Raw genomic sequence first — 25622 nt, 5'->3', positions numbered from 1 at the left:
GTATCCCAAACTAACATGCCAACTAGGAAAAGCAGAATTCAAATTACAATAACAAGTCATATGTAAACTAACAGAAAACAGATATATGAAATGCAAGTGTTAAACTATTATGCAAGTTTGAGAAGCAAGAATTCAAAGCATGCCAGCCACAACTCGCATGTAAGCCAACAGAAGTGCGGGCCTTGGATGTGATGGTAAAACCAACATGCAACAAGTGAAAAGGACGATTACATATCTCATAAAACTAAAAGCTAGCACTTGTTGCAACAGAAATCCATATGCCTGTGTTTTTTTCATGGATATAATTAAAACCGTGCACATGCGTATCAACAAAACATAACACAGGCACAGGTTGCAATCTAAGCAGGCAGAATTAAGGATTTCCATAGCTAGCTATGTTTCGGGAGTAGAACCACTCATGTGAAGATGAGAAAAGAAAAAAAAACAGTCAAAAGATTAACACCCTATAGGAGTTAAAAAATTACCTAGTGAGATTGATCTTAACTCCTAGCAATCTGAACTCACATACTAAGAAAAATATTGTCAATCCCACATTACTCGAAAAATAAAGAGATTATAAGATCGCAAGTTAGTTGAAAATTAGATAGACCCCCATCTTTCACCGACATGACAAACAACCTTCATAGTATAGTATAGAAAGAATATGCTACCTAGCGATGGTGAATGCATGTATGTACCTGCACAGGACATCAATGGAAAAATGTCACTGCTAGCAAGATGTTGCTCGTGGCCCAAATTGATGGGCTCCAAAATGTCAATTTGGTGGACGCCGACACAAATGTCGGATCCACCCCCTCCTTTTCTCGTCACTCAACTCTTGAAGCATATGAAATTCTTCCAAGTCGATCTTTACAAGCCTATCATATACGTCGTACTTCTCCTCTTCTGGTATCCATTCCAAACTAAAGACAAAATCCCGTACTTCGCGTTTTGGAGGATTCATAGCCTGCATTATCACTTGCATGGTCGCTTGCAAAAATTTTTCGTTTGCCGCCATACACTTTTGCACTGATGCCGCCATTTCAGAAATGGCAGTGGTTATTTGATCTTTTTTCTTCTTCTTGTGGTTTGGAGTTGATGCATTGCTTGGGCCTTCTCTCGTTCGAGATGTTGACGCAGATGTACTCCTACCCTCCGCAGTATCACAGTTATCGAGCCCCATGGAGCTGTGAATAAAGTTCCTGACAGCTAGAGCCTCGTTTCTCAACCCTCTGCTTGCCTCATTTACGTCCTCAGTTTCCACCACAGTGGCTTTGTCATTTCCGCACAATGTGACAATATCATCCCAATTGTCAATTACCTTGTCCTTGTATGGAGTGGCTTCATTATGAGACTGTAAGAAATGTATGAACACAGTCACCTTAAGACAAATTAAATAGAGTTAAATAAAAAAGAAGAGATTTGAGATATAGTGCTTACCTCACAGTATGCGGTCCATAATGTGTTGTCCTCGACTACGATCATTTTCTTACGGTCATCCCAAGTGAAGCCACTCTGTTTGATTATGTCAGAGACAATTGAGTAATGTTTTTTCCAGGCCTTCAGTCTGTTCTTTATGTTGTGGGCTTCCATTTGAATGTTGAACATTATGTTCAACTTGTCCACACACACCCGGTAGGTTATCGGCTTCCACCCATAGTCAGAACGGTTGCCTATATTCATTTGATCATAAAGGCAGGAAGCCAGTGCTCGGTCCATCGAATTTGACCATTTGATGTAGTTTCGTTGCTTGCTAAACTTTGATGTCATGACTGTAGTCACATTTAATGGTACCTCTGAATAGATGTTCTCAGTACTATTAGCTACAAGGTTTTAATCAAATGAAACATATGGAGAATTTTTTTTAAAAAAGAACAAAAGTGGTAGAGTGTGACATAGAAGGCTGCTGTTAGATGCATAAAAAAGCATGCATACACACTAACCTCTGTAGATGTGTAAGTTCAGCTAAAGCATCCATGTAAGACAACAAATTTCCCTCCAAGGAAAAACATTCTAAAAGCCATTATTTTATGCTAGGAACGCAGCCATTTAGTGAATTTATGACTAAAACAAAAAGGTTCCATAGGCATAAAACCACTACATGGGGAGTGTCAATGGTTAAAAGGGGTACATATTTATCATCACCTTATTTTATTCATATAGGAAATTAAATACATGCAAAAAGAAATTGCACATTCAATGCACAAAGTTGTGGAAAAATTGTGGCATACACCTTTTCAAAAGTTACTTCAATAATGTTTTGTTTCTTCCGACATAAAATGGGCGTGAAACAAATTTTATGCCCATTTTTAATGGAAGAATGGGCGCAAATGTGTTTTTTGCCCATTTTACACGGAAAGAAATGGAGCGTAAGTGAAAAACTACTTTCCAGTATGGGATTCTTAGCCATCTCCAAATAGCATCTGCATATGTTTTTAATTATGTTAATGAGGAAGATTATAGGCCCAATAAGAGGCACATTTGCCCATTAGGACTTTTTAGGGATTTATTTCTATGTTATTTAGTTTCTAGGATTTTTATTTCCATGGCATTTAGTTTTAGGGCTTTTTTTTAAATAATAGCTTTATATATTAAAAGAGAGACCGAGATGGTCGGAATAAGTTTTAGGGCTTTTATTTTCCATGTTATTACAGTTAGGTAATTTATTTATTTTCCATGGAATCTATTTCAATTGCCTATATACGCCTCATGTATTAGGGATTATTAGGTTTTTTAGGAATAAAGATTGAATACAGATTTCTCCCCTAAATTTCTCTCTTCTTATTCTTCTTCTTCTCCATTATTTCTTCTCTTCTACTTCTAATTTCTCTATTCTCCTATTTTCTTCTTCTTCCTCTCTTCTTCTTCATATTTTCTCCTCCTAGCCTACATCAGTTTGGTATCAGAGCGAAAGATCCAAGAGTTCTCAGTTTCCGGCGTAGCAATTAGCCACAACAGTCCCTTGCAACCGAGGTACGTATGGAACAATCCCAACCAAGAGCCATCTTTTCCCTTCAAACTAGCCTCCATCTACAGTTTAATAACACCCAAATCATGCACCTAAAACCCAGCCAAACACCATCCTAAACCAGTCCCCTTTGCTTCCTTAACCCCACCACCAGATTGCCTTTGAAACTACCCCTCTAGCCTTGATCGCATCCTCCAATTCAAATTAACAGGATCCTAATAATCTGCCTCCCAAACCTTCTCCTTGTTCTCCCACAAAACAATAACCCGGGCCTTGTTTCTTCACCTTCACAACAGCACCCATGCCGGTGCCCCATCCGAACAGTCCCTTTCAGCCCAAAATAAAAGCCCTTTACTCCCTTTAGTTTAGACTTTCAAACACCTCTAAGATGGCGCAGACTTACGCCCATACCCCCCTTTCCGTCTTCTATCTTTACCACCCAAACCAAAAAAACCCTTAAACCCTAACCCAAAAAACCCCATCGTCTTACCCCACGCCCACTAGGTACCACACCCAAAACCTAAACCCCCAACAATCCCTAAAAAGTCCTAATGGGCAAATATGCCTCTTATTGGGCCTACAATCTGCATCATTAAGAGGCATATTTGCCTATTAGGACTTTTTAGGGATTTATTTCTATGTTATTTAGTTTCTAGGATTTTTATTTCCATGGTATTTAGTTTTAGGGATTTTATTTCCCATGTTATTTAGAGCTAGGGAATTTATTTATTTTCCATGAAATTTTATTTCAATTGCAAATATATAGGCCTCATACGTTAGGGATTATTAGTTTTTTTTTTTATGAATAAAGATTGAATACAGATTTCTCCCCTAAATTCTCTCTTCTTATTCTTCTTCTTCCCCCATATTTCTTTTCTTCTACTTCTAATTCCTCTATTCTAATTCTTTTCTCTTCTTCTTATTTGCTCTTCCTAGCCTCCATCAGTCAATTGCATAATTTGTGATTTTAACTCTTAGATTAATGACAAATCATCACCTTTTCAAAAGTTATTTTAATAATGCTTCTTTTTTCCAACGTAAAATAAATTTTATGCCCATTTTTTAATGGGCGTAAAATTTGTTTTATGCCTATTTTACACAGAAAGGAATGGAGCCTAAGGCCATGTCTTGTAGCCAGGAATTTTTTTCATGATAAATCAGTATCTCCAAGTGGTGAGATAGGGGTAGGGCAGTGGGAGAAGGAAAGAGATCTCAAAGGGCATGATTGAGATGAGGGGTGAGAAGTGGATAAAAATCAGGAAAAAGTCGATCCTATTTTGAGTAGAGTTTTTGGTTTCCTAATTTTTAGCCAGTTCTCAACACTTACAGACACTAGTTTCCAGATTTTTAGCCACTTCACTTGCCCTACCCCTCTCTCACTACTTGGAGACACCTATTTATCATGAAAAAAAAATACTGACTACAAGATATATGAGCTTAGGCTCCATTTCTTTCCATGTAAAATAGGCACGTCCCCTAAGTGAAAAACTCTTTTCCAGTATGGGATTCTTAGTCATCTCATCTGCATATGTTTTTTATTTATGTTAAGTGCCTAATTTGTAATTTTAAATCACTTTTAAATTAATAACAAATCATCAATTCCCAAGTCATCAAATCCAAGGAAGTCACAAATGAACTCTGAACTAGTGATATCTACTAACAAAGATGTCGCAAAAGTCTGCTCAATTGTACATTTTAATGATAAATCATCAACTCCCAAGGCAGTTATAGATCAACTTTGAACTAGTGATATCTACAACCAAGGATGTCGCAATAGTTTAAATTTGAAAGCATAGTTTTGATGCAGATATAAGTTCCTAAAAAAAGAAGATACAAACCACACAGTTTTGTTGGAGTCGATTCATTGCTTGGGGCTTCTCCCGTTTGAGATGTTGATGGAGATGTACTCCTACCCTCCGCAGTCTCGGAATTATAGAGTCCCATGGAGCTGTGAACGGAGTTCCTAACAGCTAGAGCCTTGTCTCTCAACGCTGTGCTTGCCTCATTTACGTCCTCAGTTTCCACCACAGTGGCTTTGTCCATTCCACACAATGCGACGATATCATCCCAATTGTCAATTACCTTGTCCTTGTATGGAGTGGCTTCATTATGAGACTGTAAGAAATGCATGAACATAGTTACTCATCTTAATCCAAATTAAATACAGTTAAATTAAAAAACAAGAGATTTCGGATATAGTTGTTACCTCACAGTATGCGGTCCATGCTGCATTGTCCCCAACTATGACCATTTTCCTATGGTCATCCCAAGTGAAGCCGCTCTGTTTGATTATGTCAGAGACAATTGTGTGGTGTTTTTTCCAGGCCTTCAATCTGTTCTTTATGTTCTGGACTTCCATTTGAATGTTGAACATCACGTTCAACTTGTCCACACACACCCGGTAGGTTATCGGCTTCCACCCATGGTCGGAACGGTTGCCCAAATTCATCTGATCATAAAGGCAGGAAGCCAGTGCTCGGTCCATTGAATTTGACCATTTGAGGTAGTTTCGTTGCATGTTAGACGTCGATGTCATGATTGTAATCACATTTAATAGCACATTTGAATAGATGTTCTCAGTACAATTTGCTACAAGGTTTCAATCAAATTTCTATAATCAAATGAAACATATGGAGAAATAAAAAAAAGAACGAAAGTGGTAGAGTGAGAAATAGAAGGTTGCTTTTAGATGCATTAAAAAGTATTCATACACACAATATATAACCTATGATTTAGCCGACACTTTGAATTTATTGCTTTACACATGTGCCGTTCCGTGTCCGACATGATACGTGTGTCCACATGTGTCGACACTCCTTTCGACACTTTTAAATGTGATGCTGGAAGTGTTGGGTTTAATGTTGTTGTGTCGAACATTTTTGTACAGTGTCAAATGTGGCATCTATTTTATTATTTAATATTTTTTTTAAAATATTTTATTATTTAATATTGTGTTTACCACTTTTATTAACTCTTCTTTTATTATACTCCTATTTTAGCTCTTCTTCAACTAATATTTGCTGTCATATCCCCTCCCCAAATCTAAAACCTTAAAAAAGTTCTTATTCCAATATTATATTCACTGTATCTTATTAGTCTCCCTTTCATGCTGCACATTGGAAACTTAGCTAGATTAAATCAATGAATGCGTTGTTATTTGAATATCTCATGTTTGTTTTAGATTATAGTTGATTAATCCTAATATTTATTAGTTTGTTAAATGAATATCATATTTATATTGTTGCAAATTATGACAATAATCAGTACTCTTTATATGTATGAACTTGTATGGGTGGGTCTCCATTTCTATACTTTTAGGGGTTGCCATGTCAGACACCTCCTATCCGTTTTTATATTTTTACAAGATTTTGCCGAAATTTCAACCAAAATTTCGTTTTTACTCTTATTTACAAAATTTTCATTGAAATTTTCGGTGGAAATGTAAAAAATACCAAAATCTTTATCCTAATTTTACATGATTTCGGCCGAAATTTCCACAAAACCAAAATACTTCTATTTCAATGGTGGCCAAAACCATCTCCGAAACTGAAATTTAAAACCTTGAAACTAACATGGAAGGTGGAAGCCTACAACACATCGCTTGAAAACAGATCATGGACCATTAATACACACATAAAGGTGTAAACAGATCATCAAAAGCATGGATCTAAAATCTTAGAAGTTGAACATGCAGTCTATCAAAGATGTCAAAACAAGAGCAACATCTACCCAATGCCAACTATAGGAGTTAAAAATTACCAAGCGAGATAACATTATCTAAACTCCTAACAATCTGATCTCACATTCTAAGCAAGACAACTGCATCATATCTCATCTTTTAGGGTGTTTGCCCTAATCTTCATGCACTTATTGAACCATTTTTCTGTATCTGATATCAAGTTATAGTTTATTTCTCTGTTCTTTCTTTTGAGATTTTTGGTTATTAGGTTAGCCTTGTGCAGTGAAAATCATTTCCAATCTTTTGATGAACCAGTGGAAAATAAGAACCCTAAGTAAGAAGGGGAAGAAACCCTAATGCAGAGTCATGATCCATGCGGAGAATAAATAAATAAATAAAACCCTAAGAACCGAGGCATACCTTGATGGAGGAGGGGAGAGAAACGAATGGGAAATTTGCTTGGATTTGGATTTGGAATTGGAAATAACGACATGAAGGATAGATTTCTAAATATAGGGTCCATCGCAAAAGGCATTTCGCGGAAGATCTGCTGGATGAGAGAGCAGCCACCTCATGAATAATGACAAAATCTGTTAGAAAGTGAGCCTTTGTGGGGCTCTCTCATGAAACAGACGTTCCGCGAAATGCTTTTTACGATGGACCCTAGCAAATACCCAAATATATATTCTTTTTAATGCATGATTTGGTCCATATTTGGAAGCATGGATTCTATTTTCTAGAAAAATAGTTTCCGTCAGAAATGAGTTTTCTACTTTTCGGTTACGGGTGTTGATCGGCCAATTTCGGATCAAATCCACAGGACGGTCAGTTAAAATTTCTTATCGGTCAGGATCCTTTTAAGAGTGATTTTGGATCTTACTTTCTAGAGACTGTGTCACTATCAATTTTTAATCGGACCGTCCATCTGAGTATCCTAGGTCCTACTTACGTTGTACACAATTAGGGCTAAGATTAGAAAGGAGGATAGAAGAAAGAGGGAAGAAACTCGAGAGAGAGAGAGAGAGAGAGAGAGAGAGAGAGAGAGAGTGTGTAAGTGGGAAGATGAAATGTTGTTTGTGGCTTTGAGTAGGGTTATTAAATGTTACAAAATACCCATTGATTAGCAATGAATGAATGGAAATATGAGGATATTTTCATACATTGACATCTTCTATTCGGATCTAGGATGCTCCATTGGATTTTGGTCACGATCCAAAATAATTTCAAACCTTAGGATATGGATCCAGTAGACACGACCGGATCTCATTGTTGAGTGCCTGAATCATGTTTATCAACGTTCGGATCCTTTGGAAGGATCCATCAGACCGTACATTTTGGTCCATCGACACCGTGTTTGGTTAACTCAGTTTATCTCAGGTTAGCTAAATAGAAAATGACCAAATACCCTAATCTTTTATTGACCCCCTGCTTACTTGGGATTATGGGTATTTTAGTCATTTTTTGAGATAGTTTTTTCTTGTCATTTTTCATGAGATGGTTTTTTTGTTTTGTTTTTTCCCATTTTGGCCATTCTTTATGAGATAGGGGTTTTGGGGTCATTTTCATGAGGTAAGGGTGTGAACCAAACAATAGAAAAAAATTTAGGGAAAAAATTCATAAAAATTTGCAGGACCAAAATTTTTTCCACAAAAAACTTTCTGCCCATCCAAGCATGACCATATTTAATAGATAAAGGGAAACTAACACTTATAAGATTGTAATTAACCTTAGGGCAATGGTATTTAATAGTTTAAGGGGAAAAAATAGGAGGAAGAAAGTATTTCATTTTATTAGAAGAAAGTCTTGGATATGACTCATATGAGAGGGAAACCTTGCACTTGAAGAAAGCCATAATAGAGGAGAGCCTTATTAGAAAAGAGATGGACGTGAGAGAGAAGTCTATGGCTTGAGAAAGAAAGTCTTGGATTGATTTGATAGGTGATGGACTTTAAAAGAAAGGCATGATATGATTGTTAGTGTAGACTTTCTTTAATTAATTTCTTTCTATGTACATTAGTACATATGTCATATACTTGTAAAGTTTTCTTTTTTATTAGGAAAAATTGTCAAATGGTGACAGAAAAATACGAAAATAGTGAATGGGTGACACCCTTTTGAAAGTTGGTGAACGGAGGTCGAAACACCTTTTTCTGACATGGCCTTTTACCCAAATACCCCCCATGGCAAAAAGAACACGTTATACTAGATTTTTCTCTCTCTTACTTTTCACCTACCAAAGTATACCGCCTACCTCTTGCAAATTTCTCCATTAACGCCTGAAACCCACGAAGTGTAAGTGAAGGTTAGTAGCTTATCTACTCTCTTAGGATTAGTGCTTCCATTAATGCGTTTGAATCCTGTCTTTAGTGTGTGATAATAACCCTGTCTGTATTGTGTGTGATAACCCTATCTTTATTGTGATTGATAACCCTATCTTATAACCCTTTTAAAATGGTGACTTAGGGCTTCTGCTTCTATTATCTCTGAAACTGTTCTTATAGAGTTGGTACCCTACTAATAAAGTTGGTATTAGTGTTTGATGCCCCGAATATAGATGGTTTATGTAAACCCTTTTGTACATGAATCACAATTTTTTGCACTTGATAATCCCTTATTTTCTGTTGGTAAGTCCCATATATTTACCTGATAAACTTGTTTTGACACTTGATACACCTCGGAGAGGCTTGGTAACCCCCTTGGAGAGTGTTGAAAAGCCCTTGTACATTGTTGGTAACTCCCCTTCTATGTACTTGGTAATCCCTTTAGAAGCTTGAAAACCCCCTTGTGTAGAGAGTTGAAAACCCCTAATTTGCAACTTGATTACCCTTTACAGAAGCCTCCGTACGGACTTGAATCCCCCATTAGGTAGCTGAAAATCTCTTAGAACACCTTGTGGACTGACTTTCAAACCCCCATTGAGGTAGTAAAACCCCATTTAGAGTCCATAACCCCACTTATGAACTTGGTAACCCATTGTATACACTTGAATACCCCTCAAGAAGATATGAAGATCCCCTTTTACTAACAACTCTGTTTAGAACCCTATTTAGAATTTTATAAAAATGCCCGAAACAATGGTTTCTCTTCTTTTACACTATGATGGAGATTTGAAGGATGATGTTTCTTGGGAATACGTCGGAGGGAAGAAGACATTGTTATCTGTCAGCCGCGGAATCAATTTCGACGAATTTGAAGCTGCAATCCGAAGAAGGATTGGTGTTATAGAAAGGCAGGTTTTACTATCAATAAAATGTCGATATGTTGTGGATCCATATATAGTCACTTTAATCGACGTCGATGATGATGATGTCCTCCAAACAATGTTAAGGATGTTTGACAGATACATGTTCAATTCTGTGATGATATACATAACTAAGAGCATAAATGACAAATGTATTAATTCCTTGAATTCGTCAATGCTTCCCCCAAACAAACTCTGCACTAGGAGACCCTCTCTTAATCGTAGCATTCCTTCTACTTCGATTCCGTCCCAAAAACGTCTTCGTTTTGAAGTGGACTTGCAAAAAGACTACGAAAGTGAATTTGATGGGAGATATGTTAGTGAAGAGATCAGAGGTGCTCCAGCAGAACCTGTCATAAGGTATTGTAGTTATTTGGCAATGTTTGAATACTTCCATATTTCAATTTATAATTCATATGGATCCAACTTGATTATATATTGCCGAACTATGCAGGTCTGAAATTGACTTAAATGAAACATTGGCAAGTGATTTGTATGGCAACCATGTTTGTGGAGGTATTGATGACTTCCAAAATGTGGGAGATCTTGAAGTGGACTTCAGTAATGTTTTTGAAGACGGTTTCTGTGTGAGGGGTTTAGATTTAGAAGAAGAAAGAAATGATGATGATAATGACGATGGTAGTGATGATGATGATGAGGAGGAGGAGGAGGAGAAGGATGATGATGATGATGACGATTATGGAAATATCGGTGTTAGTCCATGCGCTCAGCCTTTCAGTGCGGATTCTCCTATCAGAGAGGGATCTCAACCGGTTCCGACTAACAGTAGTCGGCCAATGAAAGCAGATGAGATGTTTGTTGGGGTCCATGATGTAGATACTAATAATCTTCAGTTTGAGCAGTTAACGGTTGGGGCAATATTTTCTATATGCAACACTTCAAAAAGGTTGTCAAAGAGTACGCTATTCGGCAGATGTTTATGTTCGTGAGGTCAAAGTCAACACCGAAGAAGTATGCCGTTCGATGCAAGGTAGAGGGTTGGAAATGGCGTATAACGGGTATTAATCATATGACATGTGTGTTAGTGAAGTCGTTTGTCCCCGACCATACGTGTAGAACTAAATTAATGGGCAATGATCACCCTCTTGTCACAGCAGCTTGGGTTGCTCAGACATGTTTACGCTTATTTGCTTGCCCAGATGATGTGAGGACGAGGATGATACGAGAATATATCAAGATGCATTGGGGTATAATTATAAGCTATTGGAAGGCGTACAACGCGATGAACATCATACTTGAGATTAAGTGTGAGAATGTGGAGGACTCTTATCGAATATTGCCTGCACTTACAGTTCAGATGATGAGAAGAAATCCCGACAGCTATATGCATGTTTTCAGAGCCAGAGATTTACGACCTAGGGGAGATGATAGATTTGTTCGCTTATTTTGGACATTTGGTCCTAGCATACGGTCTTTTCATCGAACACTCAGGCCTATAATTTTGGTTGATGGGACACATCTGCGAGGGAAGTATCTAGGAATCTTATTGATTGCAATCGGGGTTGATGGTAACAACGGTTTATATCCATTAGCATTTGGGGTTGTTGAGACGGAGAACGAAAATAGTTGGATGTGGTTTTTTATGTTGCTGAGGCAGTACGTATTGGCAGCGGAGATGAACATATTCACCATATGCTCTGATCGACATAAGGGGTTGTTGCAGGCAGTGCCTAATATATTTCCCAATTCTCATCATAGTTATTTCATGCGTCACCTCGCCGCCAATTTGCGATCCGAGTTCAAAGATGTTCTACTTGAGAGATTGTTTTGGAAAGCCGTACGGACTTTGAGAGAGAGTGTGTTCAGAGAAACAATGGAGAAGATTAAGGTGAGGAATGAACGTGCACACAAGTGGATAAGTGGCATTGCGAATGAACACTGGGCTAGTTTTTATTTTAAGGGGAATAGGTATGATGTATTGACTACAAATAGATCGGAGTGTTTCAATGTTGTCCTGAAGGATACGAGAAGATTGTCGATTGCATCATTGGTAGAGCACAGTAGACATCAGACTACTGACTTCATTCAAAAGCGTTAGAAATTGGGTCATAGTTGGCAAATAAAGTTGACTCATTACGCAGAAGAACGTATAACATTAGCGAGGGAAGAGAGCCGCCAGTATACAGCTTATCGAGTTGGGGTTCATGAATATGAAGTACGGTCCCTTGAACATACAAACTTCTCAGATATTGTGATGACTTCTTTTTTGTTATTTTGTAAAGAATGGTTGTAATTGGAACATCAATACATAAACAATTTTTTTGGATATAGATATGCTATTTGTTCTCTATTTAGTTGTCGCTCTCCTATATCTAAACCATGAAAATGGACTTATCAACAGTCAGAATTGGATTACTGGCACAAACAATAGGATTATCAACCAATTCCCTAGGTTATCAACCAAAATCTAGGTCATCGACTCCCCCAAAATAGGTCATCAACCAATCGAAAGTGAGGTTATCAACACTCAAAATTGGATCATCAACCCATTCCCTTGGTTGATAAAGCTACTGGAATTCAAAATCTAGGTTATCGACTCCCTCAAAACGAGGTTACCAACATTCGAAAGTGGGTGATCGACCGAAAAATTAAGGTTACCAACCTCCCATTTTTTGGGTCATTGACCTTGGAATGTGGGTTACCAACCCAGAAAAAGGGTCACCAACCATTTTTCCGTCCGAGGAGTGAAGCTGCTGGACTTGAAAATTAAGGTTACCAACCTCCCATTTTTTGGGTCATTGACCTTGGAATGTGGGTTATCAACCCAGAAAAAGGGTCACCAACCATTTTTCCGTCCGAGGAGTGAAGCTGCTGGACTTGAAAATTAAGGTTACCAACCTCCCATTTTTTTGGTCATTGACCTTGGAATGTGGGTTATCAACCCAGAAAAAGGGTCACCAACCATTTTTCCAGCCGAGTAAAGCTGCTGGAATTGGAACTTAAGGTTACCAACCTCCCTTTTTTTGGGTTATTAACCTTCGAATGTGGGTTATCAACCCAGAAAGAGGGTCACCAACCATTTTTCCAGCCGAGTAAAGCTGCTGGAATTGGAACTTAAGGTTACCAACCTCCCTTTTTTTGGGTTATTAACCTTCGAATGTGGGTTATCAACCCAGAAAGAGGGTCACCAACCATTTTTCCAGCCTAGTAAAGCTGCTGGAATTGGAACTTAAGGTTAGCAACCTCCCTTTTTTTTTGGGTTATTAACCTTCGAATGTGGGTTATCAACCCAGAAAGAGGGTCACCAACCATTTGTCCAGCCGAGTAAAGTTGCTGGAATTGGAACTTAAGGTTACCAACCTCCCTTTTTTTGGGTTATTAACCTTCGAATGTGGGTTATCAACCCAGAAACACACATGTCTAAAACCTGTTTAAATTTACAAGTTTCAATATTCAAATTGAAACACAAACACAAATACACTTCCATAAAACCTGCTTACATTTACAACTTCTCCACATTGATAAACAAGTTCACAATTCCATAAAACCTGCTTACATTTACAACTTCTCCACATTCATAAACAAGTTCACAATTCCATAAAACCTGTTTGACCAACCAAGTTCTCCACCCATTCACAAACACAAACACACTTCCATTAAACCTATTTCAATTTACAAGTTCTCCACCCATTCACAAATAAAAACACAGACCATAACAACTTCCCTTGCCATTTAACAAATCCCCTGCCAATCTCCATTAAAAAATAAAGTTTGATCATCAGAAAAAATAAACATCCATCAACATTAGAAGGTGTTCCTATATAAGTGTGCAGTCCCCAAACTCTCCTCGTAAAAATCTCTCACAGAGTTGTAGCCGAAATTCATGAATGTCTGTCGGCCCAAAGTTCAATGGTTGACCATGGTAGAGATGCTCAATCGCTTTTAGGACAAAAGCGCCGCAATCAACCCTGTATAAAAGCATGCATTGAATGAAGTTACTTTTAAGCTAACTACGAATGAGATAGGAATACTAACAAAAAATCGAAAGTTTTAAGTTTGAACCCACCCATTGTTCTGCTTTCGGAAGCCATCCATCTGTGAATATGGAAAGTCATCGATGTTGCAACCCCGGCCCTTCAAATATTCCTTCATTAATGCTACCTGAATTTAAGACAACGAAGGAATATTGAGTGTTATACATATGGAAGTAACTTTAAATGTTACGGAAGATGTTAATTTACTTACAGTGGGAGATGCTCGCTCCTGAAATGAGTCTCCTTCCATGAGTTGAACTCGACCATCTTTTTATTCACCATATCAACAAGCACAAGAGCCCAATGAAAGTCTTGACAGCATGGGATTAAAAGCATCCCAATATCTTCTGACGGGATATGATCAAGTGTACGATGCAACAGCTCGTTCGCCAACCGATCGGAGTCCAACTTATTTTTGTCATCCATTGAATCACGCCCTGAAGTCTTATATCCCTGTACAATGAAATGAATTTTGTGGGAACACTAAATCATGGATAAGTTGTAAAGTAACATGTATAGCTACAAAAAAGCCTCTTCCATGTACTGACGAAGGAATATATATAATCCGTCCAATCAAGGCACTGCTGGAGGCGCACAAATACTTCCCATATACATCCAACACCTACAACTACATCAAGTGTCAAAACAAGTTTATCAGGTAAATATATGGGACTTACCAACAGCAAATAAGGGATTATCAAGTGCAAAAAATTGTGATTCATGTACAAAAGGGTTTACATAAACCATCTATATTCGGGTCATCAAACACTAATACCAACTTTATTAGTAAGGTACCAACTCTATAAGAACAGTTTCATAGATAATAGAAGCAGAAGCCCTAAGTCACCATTTTAAAAGGGTTATAAGATAGGGTTATCAATCACAATAAAGATAGGGTTATCACACACAATACAGACAGGGTTATTATCACACACTAAAGACAGGGTTCAAACGCATTAATGGAAGCACTAATCCTAAGAGAGTAGATAAGCTACTAACCTTCACTTACACTTCGTGGGTTTCAGGCGTTAATGGAGAAATTTGCAAGAGGTAGGCGGTATACTTTGGTAGGTGAAAAGTAAGAGAGAGAGAAATCTAGTATAACGTGTTCTTTTTGCCATGAGGGGTATTTGGGTAAAAGGCCATGTCAGAAAAAGGTGTTTCGACCTCCGTTCACCAACTTTCAAAAGGGTGTCACCCATTCACTATTTTCGTATTTTTCTGTCACTAGTTGACAATTTTTCCTTTTTATTATTCAATCACATCACCAACGGTGGAATTTTCTCCATGTAACATTATTATATAGGAAAAATACACTTAGACTCAACGTAACCCATAATGTTTAACAAGTAAACCTCCTTTGGTTTCAATTTGTATAAGGTAGGCCTCTTCTTTTGAAACACTGTCAATGCTAATAATGACCCCATACAACCCCTCCAAACCCTATACCCGAATCCAAACACTACCAAAAACACAGTGGGCCCACATTATTTGGATGATCTAAAGTGTTCATTTGATGGGCTCTGACATAGATAGGGTGTGCCAAAAAAATCAGCTCCATAGAAACATCCTAACCCTTCAATCTATGGACGAACCGGGGTCTACCTTACACAAATTGAAACCACATGGGGTCTACTTGTAACTTTTTAAACATTACGGGTTAAGTTGAATGTGTCAGAAACCACAGGGGGTCTAAGTGTATTTTTCCCAAAATTTTTTTTCACCCGGACAAAACTCCTATTGCTTTCTTCCATTCAACGTTCTTCTTGTTCTTGCTTGCATTGGAGACAAGCCAATTCATCTGACCATTGTCTCTGTTCTACTTCAAGTCTTTCTTCTATTAAGGCTTTCTTCAAGTTCAAGACTTTCCTCTTATACTCAAGACTTTCCTCTTATACAATTTTATACATTTATAAATTTAAAACTTTTAGATAGTACATTACTATGGATAGCTAATGACAAAACAGAATGATCTTAAATGCACCCTTGTTTATTCATTACCTACTAAACCAACACAAGGATGTGGTCCTAGTTGAAGATGCAACGCGTGTGGGAATTCGTCATAAACATGGGGTGCCACAAACAAGTAAGCACTGTATCGAAGAGACTGAACAACATTTTCTACGTAACTACTTTGAAAAACAATATTATTCACGTTTTTTTGGTAGGTAAGATGGGATCGAACCTGCCATGGGTAAACAAAGCCTCAAGCATTGAGCTACAGTCAAGGTTTTAAATTTCGACCAAAATTTCAGGGTTCCGTGGCTACCGAAATCGAAATATGGTAAACCCGAAATGTTACTTTATTTCCACCGTAATTTTGAAATTTCGGTCGAAATTTCGTTTTCGAAAAATTTCGGTCCAAAATTTCAGGGGAATCACGTTAAAAAATCTCTTTTATTCTTTATTTAACATTTCCCTGAAATTTCGGGGAAATTACCGAAATCTCAGTGAATTCGCCCCAAAATTTCAGGAGAGATAAATATTACCTTTTATTGTCCATGCGATGAAAAGGGGCGCATTTATCATTTCCCTAAATGTTATCATGGACTATTGTTTCTACATTGGCTGCCTATGTTTTACAGTACTCTCCTTATTTATTTATTTTTTGATCGGTAACAGTACTCTCCTTAGTTGTAAAGCCAATACAAGGAAGTGGTCCTAGCAAATAAAGGGGGCAAGTTTATTATTTGCCTTAAAAAAACGAAGCACTGTTAAAGGTGTGTTAGTCTCTTTTTAAAGTAGGCCCACTAATAATCAAGAGGTGGTCTAGATGAAGATGCAACATCATTGCCGCACTATAACTATGCAAACACTCTAGCTGCTTTTGGGTTGTTGGAATCAAGAATCGGAATCTTGATTCCTTATAAACGGAAAGAATAGGGGTAACCGAGAATGGAACAGAACAAATAGCTTCTTCACACGTTAACAACTTTTTTTTTTGATACCTCATCCCGATCACAAGGAGAGGTTCACCATAATGGTGTGCGGGTGGGGGTGGGGGTGGGGGTGGGGGGGAAGGTACTTTTTTTTTTTCCGTTCCGGAAAGAATGAAATGCATAGGGGACCATCCTTTTTTTTTTTTTGCGGCATGCTCCTCAGATTTATGGATTCGCAGGGGGCTGTTCGCCCTACTTAGAGTTGACTTATAATTACAAAGGCTTACGAAACTAAGTAGCGCCCTTTGAGAGTAAGCTAGGGTTAGGCAAGACCCCCATCAGATTAATTAAAAAGCAAAAAAGTTACATAGGATGATGCCACATGCGCAACAACTTCACACGTTAGCAACAACTTCCTCTTGTTGTTTTTTTTTTTTTTTTTGAATCTTTTCTTTCAAAATGCTAGAAAAGAAGAAAATTGATTTTGGACGTAAGTTAGCGGAACGAGATTCTGTTGCCAAGAGCACTAAAAAAATAAATTCTGATTCTTGATCCCATTATCATATAAATGATTGCATCCCCGTAAGCTAAACATATATAATATAGGTCGACGATCATTTGGAATAAGGATTTATTGCATTGATTCATTATAGATTGAGATATCTCACTTGTTAACTCATCTGTGAGTCATGTTTCTGATATTACGTGTTAAAGTATAAAAGATTAAATAAAGCCCTCTTGGCTCCTCAACCTCTCCCTTGCAGCAGGAATTACCCCCTTCCCTCTCTGTCTCCCTCAACATGAGCTGGCAGATCTACTCATTTTGTACTGAAAACTCAATTCCAAATCCAAATACAAAATCTGAGGTATCCAACCAGGACCTAAATAGTTTTCAAATCGAAACTCACTATTTTTAACATTCTAATGCCAACTACAAACTGTACTGTAACTTCTTAAGGAAGATAGGAAATATGATTTTAACATTTTAAGGCCAACTACAAACTATACTGTAACTTCTTAAGGGAAAACAGGAAATATTAAAAATTCACATTGAAGTACATAATCCTTCACTTAAGTAGAACACTTTCATCCTGAAAAAACACACTTATATCACCAGCCATAGTGAATACCTGACAGACCAACAAAGCTTCTGCATCATACTAAATAAAGGGGAGATCTCAGGCTATGATCAAAAGACATCACTTATTCAAATGGGTTGAGCTGATTTAACCAACTTGTTGCTGAAATCCCATAGTTTTTTCGCCATCACCGTGTCTCGGGCCAACGGACTCGGTTTCATCTCGTTACAGTCAAGGAAGTACTTTCCTGTCACACCCTTGAGAGCTGGATGAAGTGCAACGTAGCATGTTGTTGCAGCTCCCTGAAAACAAGTAGCATCCATGTGTGATTGCACTACTTTAGAAATCTTGAACATGGAGGTTTCATATCTGAAGTCCAAGCACAAAATCGATCTAAAGGGCAAAACTATTTTCACAAGAAAAGAGTATGAAGTTGGTTTGTGGCAAGCTACTGAGCAAGCAAGTCCAATAGCAGAATGTAAAACAACTATTCATGTCCATACAAATTCTACTATTTCAAAAATGGGAAGCATACTCTGTTATAAACTGAGAAATGCTACTAAGTCCATAACAGTGGGGAATACAGAGGTATGCATCTAAATGAAGACATGCCTCCGTCTACGCACACGCCCACATGCGCGCGCGCACGCCACATTTATGGATATTGCAGATAAATAATATTAATAGCACTATGAAAGACATTAAAACTATATAGAATGGCAGTGATCATTGTTATATAGGTGAAATAGAATGATTAGTAAACTGAAATTTATATGAGTATATAAATACTACTAAAAATGACAAAAAAAAAGAAGATTTCTAACAATGTGCTCGGCACAACACTTTCTAGAAAATGAAGCCTGTGTTATAGAGCCAAACAAAGAAATTTAGCTTTGTAAGCAACAAAAATTGGTCATCTAAAAGTTCTTACGAACACACATACCACTGATTATTGTATAGAAAAATATTTTTAAGCAATAAAAATTGATCATTGAAAGTTCTTGCCAACACACATACCACTAATTATTGTATAGAAAAATATTTTAAAATGCATCTCTATACTACTACGGATTTTTTATATTGTACATATTGTAAATGGGAAATTTTTTAATGTATTTTTCATGATTAAATTCCATGCAGAACTCTTAACCAGAAATCTTTCATTTATGAAGCTGGTTAATTGAAAATTTGGTGACTATGATCTGAGTGGAATGAGATAAAAAAAATTTCCTGATTAAATTCTATACAAAAGTCCTAACCACACTTGTGAAAATTCTATACAAAAGTCCTAACCACATTTATGAAGCTTTGAAAATTTGGTAGCCATGATCTAAGTGGCATTAGATTTCTTTTGATTTTAGTCAAGCATGCACATAAATCAATTTATCCTATTTTAGTTATGGTAGGGCCAGTGAAGCCCATAAACCAAATTACAGGGTACTACTGGCTAATTAAGAAGCAAGTGGCTCATTTCCTAAGTTTCATGGTTGCATACCTGTGGTATGCTCTTCCAAAAGATAATTGTGAATACTCGCAACACCTCTGCAAGAAGAAGACAATTTCAGAGAATTGTATCTTGCCAAGCTATGAATGAGATTTTTTAAGCAAAGATAAACTAGAAAAAAAATACTCATTAGAAGCGAAGAATGTCTCATCAGATTTGTCATAATCAGGCCAGGGTGAAGAGAGTTTGCTGTAATATTTGCACCATCCTCCTGCTTTCGCATATGTAAAACATGATTAGTAGATTCTAGTTTTACAGTGTGGGTACATTCTAACGATACATTGTAGTTCCAAAAATCACAAGGTTATAAGAATTATTAATAAATGAAAATCTCATCAGAAGGTTCATATTCATTGAGCAAGATAAGCAGTACATTCAATGTATGATAGCATCAATTATAAAAAAATAAAATCACAACTACCCTAATTCAACTCAACTCTACTCAACTAAGCCTTTGTCCCAGACTAGTTGGGATCCACAACTACCATAATTCAAACAGTAAAAATATGTTTTGCTTTCTTTTTTTGGATAGTAAAGCTGGGATTGAACCCCCGACCTCTAGGTCAAAGAACAATGCCTTAATCGTTGAGCTAGAGGCTCAATCCTAATATGTTTCACTTGATTAAACTAATAATTCAAGAAAAATAAAACACTTCATTTACCTGTAAACGCCGAGACAGCTCGTTGGCATGCGATATGTTTGCTAATTTGGATTGCCCATATGCCTTTTTGTCGTTGTATCTGATAAACAGAGTTGAAACAAGAAAAAAAAATTTGATCCTTCAACTGTCAAGATCCCATCATTTATTCCAAAATATATAATGATCAATGCAAAATAAACTATACAAGTCTGTTAGGATGGAGTACCTACCACCATAAATTACCAACATTTAGTTATATTTTAGCAAATGGGACTGACATACCCGGACTGATCGTTGAGATTGTCAAATCGTATCACTTCTTCATACGTATGAACATGCGCTATAGATGAAAGGTTCACAATCCTTCCCTCAGTCCCAGTAACTCTTGCAGTGTTTTTCATTTTCTCAAGAAGAAGATCCGTCAAGAGGAAGTGACCTGATAGGAAGAGATAAATTGATCATTGAGATTTATTTGACCACAAACCATATCTACAGGAACAAACCAAGTTCAAAAGTTGGTCTTGACTATGATGAGTGCATAACAAAATAATGAGTTGGTCAAGTTATATAGCAAAAAATATGAAATGAGAAATGAAACTTGGATTCACCTAACACTTGGTAAATCAAATGCATAAGCAGTTCATCTCTTTTAGAACACACAAAAGTGGAGTCAGATACAAATACCAAGATGATTAGTAGCAAATTGCATCTCTATTCCATCCTCTGAGAGTTGGTAAGGGCAGAACATAACACCGGCATTGTTTCTGAAAAGTAGGCAAATAGGCTTCTGATTTAATTTTAACTAGTTGAGGTGCTCAACACAAAAAAAGTGGCCCATAAATAATATTCAACGCCTGAAAGTCTTCAAATAGTGTGTGTGTGTGTGTGTGTGTGAGAGAGAGAGAGAGAGAGAGAGAGAGAGAGAGAGAGAGAGAGAGAGAGAGAGAGAGAGAGAGAGAGAGAGAGAGAGAGAGAGAGAGAGATTACATTAAGATGTTAAGAGGGATATCAAGAGCATTAAACTCAGCAACAAATGCCCTGACAGATTTTAACGAGCTAAGATCAAGTTTCAATACATCCACACGAGCAGCTTTGTTTCCATTGACAATGAATTGTTTCGTATCGTTTGCAGCCTCAATGTTCCTTGCAGCAATAACAACATGTGCTCCACGAAGTGCCAATACCCTTGCTGTCTCTGCACCAATTCCACTTGCTCCTCCTGGAACAAAAAAATTTCATTTGAAAGTGGTTTGGATTAGGGGTGCAAATTGGACCAGGTTGGGTTGAGGTTTTGCTAAAAAGTGAATTTGAATCAACTCAAACCCGACTCCATTTTATGGTAAAAGCTCAACCTGAATTCTGAAAAATCGAACCGAGGTGCACCCCTAGTTTGGATGCATCTCAAAGTGGAAAGTAGATAAACACCACTTGACATAAACATCCAGTAGGAGAATATCAAATATAGCCACAATTAGTACACTTTAATTTACAACATGGTATTTTGAAATACACTGTAAATTACAACCTAGACCGTCGCAATCTTGGGTGATTTGAAATACCTCTTTGGTACAGAACTTGCTAATTCTCATGAAAAGACATCTTTTGATTAGCCATTAGATACAATTGCTTTTACAGTTATTTTGGTAATGAGGGGAATTGTTCGGGCATCAAAGGTCTACAACTGGGTGTTGTACATGCAAACTAAGTATTAGAAGAAATCCAATGCATCAGAAGTAAGAAACAGGACACTACTACAAAATCTTGTATTTAAAACAGAGTAATATCCTCAAATAGATAATTTTCATAATGGAAACCTAAATAATGTATAGAATTAAAAAAGAAAAGAAAAAGTAACTACAACCACTGGACCTGAGTTCCTCTAATATTTTAAATGACCATGTTCAGGCCATAATCTTGTACTTAAGAGTGCCAATCCTGCTGAGGAATCACCATGCTTTCGATCGAAGTAACTTATTTTCTACAGCAATGTAGCTTCTTGGCACTTCTATTTTATAAGAACAATTTTTTTTTACCAGAATTTGGTCAGCTCTTAAACACATAATACCAGCAATATGACCAGAATTCCCCACATACAACCATTAACAAAAGAGATATAAACCTTAGAAGGATTCATCTAACTGAAGCATGAACTAGACCTGTGCTGCATTTCTGGCAAGACATGTTCATTCCTCAGAAATGCATCATGAGAAAATATGAAAAATTAGAGGCAAAATTAAATACAGATTTTTTTAAAAACATCTAATATCAGAAAATAAACCCAAAACTGAACTGAAACAATAGAAAAGCTCATGAGAAAAAAAAAGAATGAAAGAAAAAAATTCATATAAAAAAAATCAGAATGAGGAGATGAAACCAAAACATATCCCGCATTTGGATTACTGGAATCAGGAATCAGAATTGGCATCATATTCTGATTTCCCCGTAAATGGAATGGAAATAAATTAAAATAAAATTTTAATTCAAAAATATTTTAATAAATAGTTCATTTCGTCCGGGGCAGAATCAATATACCATTACCACCTCTTGGGATGGGAAACAGATTCCGTCATCCTCTTTTTTTAACCAAAAACCAGAATCTGAATAGGATGCCCATTCCAGCGCCTGATTCTGGGGATCCAAACCCAAACAAAAGAAAATTCATAAAATACAAAATCTTGGATCACAAACAGAAAAAAATTAACCAATTCAAGAACTCACTCTCATAATAAAAGAATAAGAAAAATCCAAATGAGTGTTTGTTTATGGAACAACACAAAAACCAGATGAGTACAACAGATTCAAGTCAGATTCCAGGGAAAGAAAACTGAAAAAACAGAACAAAGAACATAATCCTTCAAAAATTCGAAGACAAATGAAAAGAAAAGCTCCAAAACAGAAGCAAGAACAGAATGTCATGAATTAATACCATACATAAAAAACATAAAAACAAACAGATTAGAAAAGCTAAGTGATAAATTCCTTCCCCCTTTATTTTACTTGGGATAGCCCCCTCTAGTGTAAAAGAGTAGTCATAAATACACTAGAGGAGGCTGTACCAAGTAAAAAAAAGGGGAAATAAATCCATAACTGAATCATGCACACACCACTATCAATACCCAACCAAGCAAGAAAAAACAAAAAGAGGAAGAAGAAGAAAATAAAGAAAATAAAACAAACAAGAGAAAAGGGGAATAGGAGCACAAATAAAACTCCAGAACAGAAGCAAGAACAGAATGCCATGAATCAATACTATAAAAATACATAAAACAAACAGATTAGAAAAAGAGAAGTTGTAAATCCACCCCCTTGTTTTACCTGGGCAGCCCCTCTAGTGTAAAAGAGTAGTTTCAACTTTCAACTCACAAATACATTAGACGAGGCTGTCCTAAGTAAAGGGTGGGGGGCGAATTTATCACTTCCCATATAGGAAATCAATTCAAAACTGAATCAAGAACACAACACTGGCAATACCCAACAAACCAAGAATCAAGAACGCAACACTGGCAATACCCAACAAAGCAAAAAAAAAAACAAGAAGAAGAAGAAAATATAGAAAATAAAACAAACAAGAGAGAGAGAGAGAGAGAGAGAGAGAGAGAGAGAGAGAGAGAGAGAGAGAGAGAACACTAACCTGTCACAATAGCAGTTAGATTACTTGCGTCAATTCCCTCAGTAACCTGTTCAGCAGTCGAAGCAGAACCAAACCCACTAGGGCCTGGTATTCCAGTTATCAGTGAAAAAATCCCCATCTCTCAAAAAACACCCCTTAAAACTCAATGTTAAGAATTCTTCCTACAACACAAAGAAACCCTTATCAGAATATTGACTGATAAAGCAAAGCAAAATTGCATGAAGAGAAAGAAGAAGAAGAATATGAAGGGGTGATTACAGTTAAAGGGTTGTTAGTAAATGAATTCCTCACTAGCTCTCAACAACCTATAATAAGCCCACTATTTTATAGCCATTAATTCATGGGTGCATTTAAGTTTGCATTGGTCTGTCATTGTAAAAAATATTCTCATACGGTTGTAATCTTTTTGTACCTTGCATCAGTCGATAAATCTTGGCCATGGATCGGAAAAATATCTGCAGGATTTTCCGCCGAAAAGTCCTGTAAAATTCTTACACAATGACTCACTAAGTAATAGGAATTAACTAAGCTGTTCAAATTTCAGAAATTAATTTCTCACATGAGTTTGTGCATTATTAAAACATGGTAATGCAAATATCAGAAGCCTCCTTGCAATCCAAATCGAATTATAATGTTAAGGAATGCTAAACTCAAGTGCGCCCACTAAAAAATACCCTTCTGCAAGGGTTTCTCATTGGATTCACGCCACCCAACCACGTATTCCTTTACCTTTGCATTTTTCCTGAGCTACCATAAATGCACTTAGGTGAAATGGATCCGGTGGGCCGCCCCCATTGGCGTTTTCCAATTTAGCATTCTTCTATAATTTTACTCTTTTAACACAAGACATGAGAGAGAGAGAGAGAGAGAGAGAGAGAGAGCTATTCATTTCTAGTGGGACGGGACCTTCCGTGTGTTGCACAGAACGACGGTGCACATGATACCTCCATATTTTTAATATAAAAAAAAACTAGGACTGTAGTTTTGCAAGTATAAAATTGAGGGTGGTTGCTAAGATAAAGGTGTTAAGAGACTCAAAAGGAGGAGCTTAGTTACAATTTTTAACTTTAGGACGTTTTTACAATATAGCTAGAATGTTAATCTACTTCCTACTTAAGTAGAAAGTAGAGAGGGATGAACTATTGTAGCCACAACCATCCGGAAGAAAGTCGTCAGATGTAGGGACTGTTGGAAAAAATTGAAGGTACTGTTGTTGATAGAAAACAGAAACTTGTTGTTTCAAGGCGTGATATCACTTTTATTAAGACAAGATTCGCCCCCACTAGTAGTGTGCAAAGGGGATCCGCGAATTGCCTCCAAGATACAATGAAGCCTAGTAGGGAAGCCCTAATGTTTGATGACGCGTAGCACTAGCGGAATCAAACCCGAAATGCCCTTCCGAAATTTCAAGCCTTAGAGAAATTTCTAGATACTGTTTCTGCAGAAAAACAGTATCTAGAACAGTAAACAAAAGAAAAACAGTATGTAGAAATACTTGGGGATTTTGTAGGAGTGAAGAAGAGAGTGTAAAGTCTGTCAGAATTGCCAATTCGTTTTTCTATAAAGTGCAAAGTGCGCCTAAAAAAGCGCCAATAAAGCGCTACTATGCGCCCTATAGCCCATTGCCCACGCCGCGCGCGCATGTGCGAACGGTGCGTTGCACCGTTTCGTGGGTCCAACCATGGGTCTAACCCAATGTGCAATCAAACAAGTATTAGAAAAGTGTAATGCTTTATAAGCCCTTCTCTTTCCTTTCTCTCATCCGGTAGAGGACTATCTTTTCAACTACACTTCTATATCCTTTTGTAAAAGCAAATCTTTCTAAGAAAACATTTTCTTTTTCCCAAACGCTTTTGATAAAACATTTTCCAAAACACTAAAACATGCAAAATATATGATTTTGAAAATCCAAAATCACTAATAATCCCCCACCATTTTCAAAATCAAAGAAAATTTTCTCATCGGGCTTGGAAATCTTATGCATAAATGAAGGTATCTCTCGATT

At 37.1% G+C, this 25622-nt stretch overlaps 3 protein-coding genes and 1 long non-coding RNA gene across 6 annotated transcripts; 1 reads left to right on the top strand and 3 right to left on the bottom strand.

The window, feature by feature from the left end:
* Positions 1-500: 500 nt before the first annotated feature.
* Positions 501-7217, bottom strand: LOC143848211 (uncharacterized). Of its 2 annotated transcripts, none has more exons than XM_077357094.1 (5): positions 7068-7217; positions 5175-5557; positions 4807-5083; positions 1441-1796; positions 501-1354 (listed from the first exon to the last, which is right to left on the bottom strand). In XM_077357094.1, the coding sequence occupies exons 1-5, from the start codon at positions 7180-7182 to the stop codon at positions 776-778; spliced, it is 1710 nt and encodes a 569-aa protein (XP_077213209.1). In that variant the 5' UTR covers positions 7183-7217; the 3' UTR covers positions 501-775. The 2 variants fall into 2 exon arrangements, with proteins under 2 accessions (XP_077213209.1, XP_077213210.1); XM_077357095.1 differs by having other exon boundaries at positions 1441-1772.
* A 3758-nt stretch (positions 7218-10975) lies between these two features.
* Positions 10976-11947, top strand: LOC143847961 (uncharacterized). The gene has a single exon (XM_077356733.1). The coding sequence runs from the start codon at positions 10976-10978 to the stop codon at positions 11945-11947; it is 972 nt and encodes a 323-aa protein (XP_077212848.1).
* A 1600-nt stretch (positions 11948-13547) lies between these two features.
* On the bottom strand, positions 13548-14305 carry LOC143848054 (uncharacterized). The gene is made up of 3 exons (XR_013235295.1): positions 14095-14305; positions 13916-14010; positions 13548-13817 (listed from the first exon to the last, which is right to left on the bottom strand). It is a non-coding gene; the product is annotated as an uncharacterized LOC143848054 (long non-coding RNA).
* Positions 14306-17712: 3407 nt separating this feature from the next.
* LOC143848239 (NAD(P)-binding Rossmann-fold superfamily protein) lies at positions 17713-24048 on the bottom strand. Of its 2 annotated transcripts, none has more exons than XM_077357126.1 (9): positions 24030-24048; positions 23618-23778; positions 20974-21205; positions 20671-20750; positions 20269-20422; positions 20008-20086; positions 19472-19556; positions 19337-19383; positions 17713-18143 (listed from the first exon to the last, which is right to left on the bottom strand). In XM_077357126.1, exons 2-9 carry the CDS (start codon positions 23733-23735, stop codon positions 17970-17972), a joined length of 969 nt encoding a protein of 322 aa, XP_077213241.1. In that variant the 5' UTR covers positions 23736-23778; positions 24030-24048; the 3' UTR covers positions 17713-17969. The 2 variants fall into 2 exon arrangements, with proteins under 2 accessions (XP_077213241.1, XP_077213240.1); XM_077357125.1 differs by lacking the exon at positions 24030-24048 and adding an exon at positions 23876-24011.
* Positions 24049-25622: the final 1574 nt, after the last annotated feature.

The sequence above is a fragment of the Tasmannia lanceolata genome, unplaced genomic scaffold (assembly GCF_043159265.1).
Source record: "Tasmannia lanceolata isolate RefF3 unplaced genomic scaffold, GAP_Taslan_0.1 ptg000016l, whole genome shotgun sequence".
NCBI lineage: Eukaryota > Viridiplantae > Streptophyta > Magnoliopsida > Canellales > Winteraceae > Tasmannia > Tasmannia lanceolata.
The sequence above is the reverse complement of the archived record's forward strand: the minus strand, read 5'-3'. Positions and strand labels throughout refer to the sequence as shown.

Bases quoted from the DNA above. Each gene is read 5' to 3' on its own strand.
- LOC143848239 (XM_077357126.1), bottom strand. From the start codon at position 23,735: ATGGGGATTTTTTCACTGATAACTGGAATACCAGGCCCTAGTGGGTTT. The intron at 19,557-20,007 runs GTAAATGAAGTG...ATGCGAAAGCAG, and splicing joins AGCTGTCTCGGCGTTTACAG to GAGGATGGTGCAAATATTAC. The intron at 19,384-19,471 runs GTATTTTTTTTC...TTCTTCTTGCAG, and splicing joins ACATTCTTCGCTTCTAATGA to AGGTGTTGCGAGTATTCACA.
- LOC143848211 (XM_077357094.1), bottom strand. From the start codon at position 7,182: ATGCCTTTTGCGATGGACCCTATATTTAGAAATCTATCCTTCATGTCG. The intron at 5,558-7,067 runs GTATGCCTCGGT...GAAACCTTGTAG, and splicing joins CTCTCCCCTCCTCCATCAAG to CAAATTGTACTGAGAACATC. The intron at 1,797-4,806 runs GTTTGTATCTTC...ACATCTATTCAG, and splicing joins GACTCCAACAAAACTGTGTG to AGGTACCATTAAATGTGACT.
- LOC143847961 (XM_077356733.1), top strand. From the start codon at position 10,976: ATGGGCAATGATCACCCTCTTGTCACAGCAGCTTGGGTTGCTCAGACA.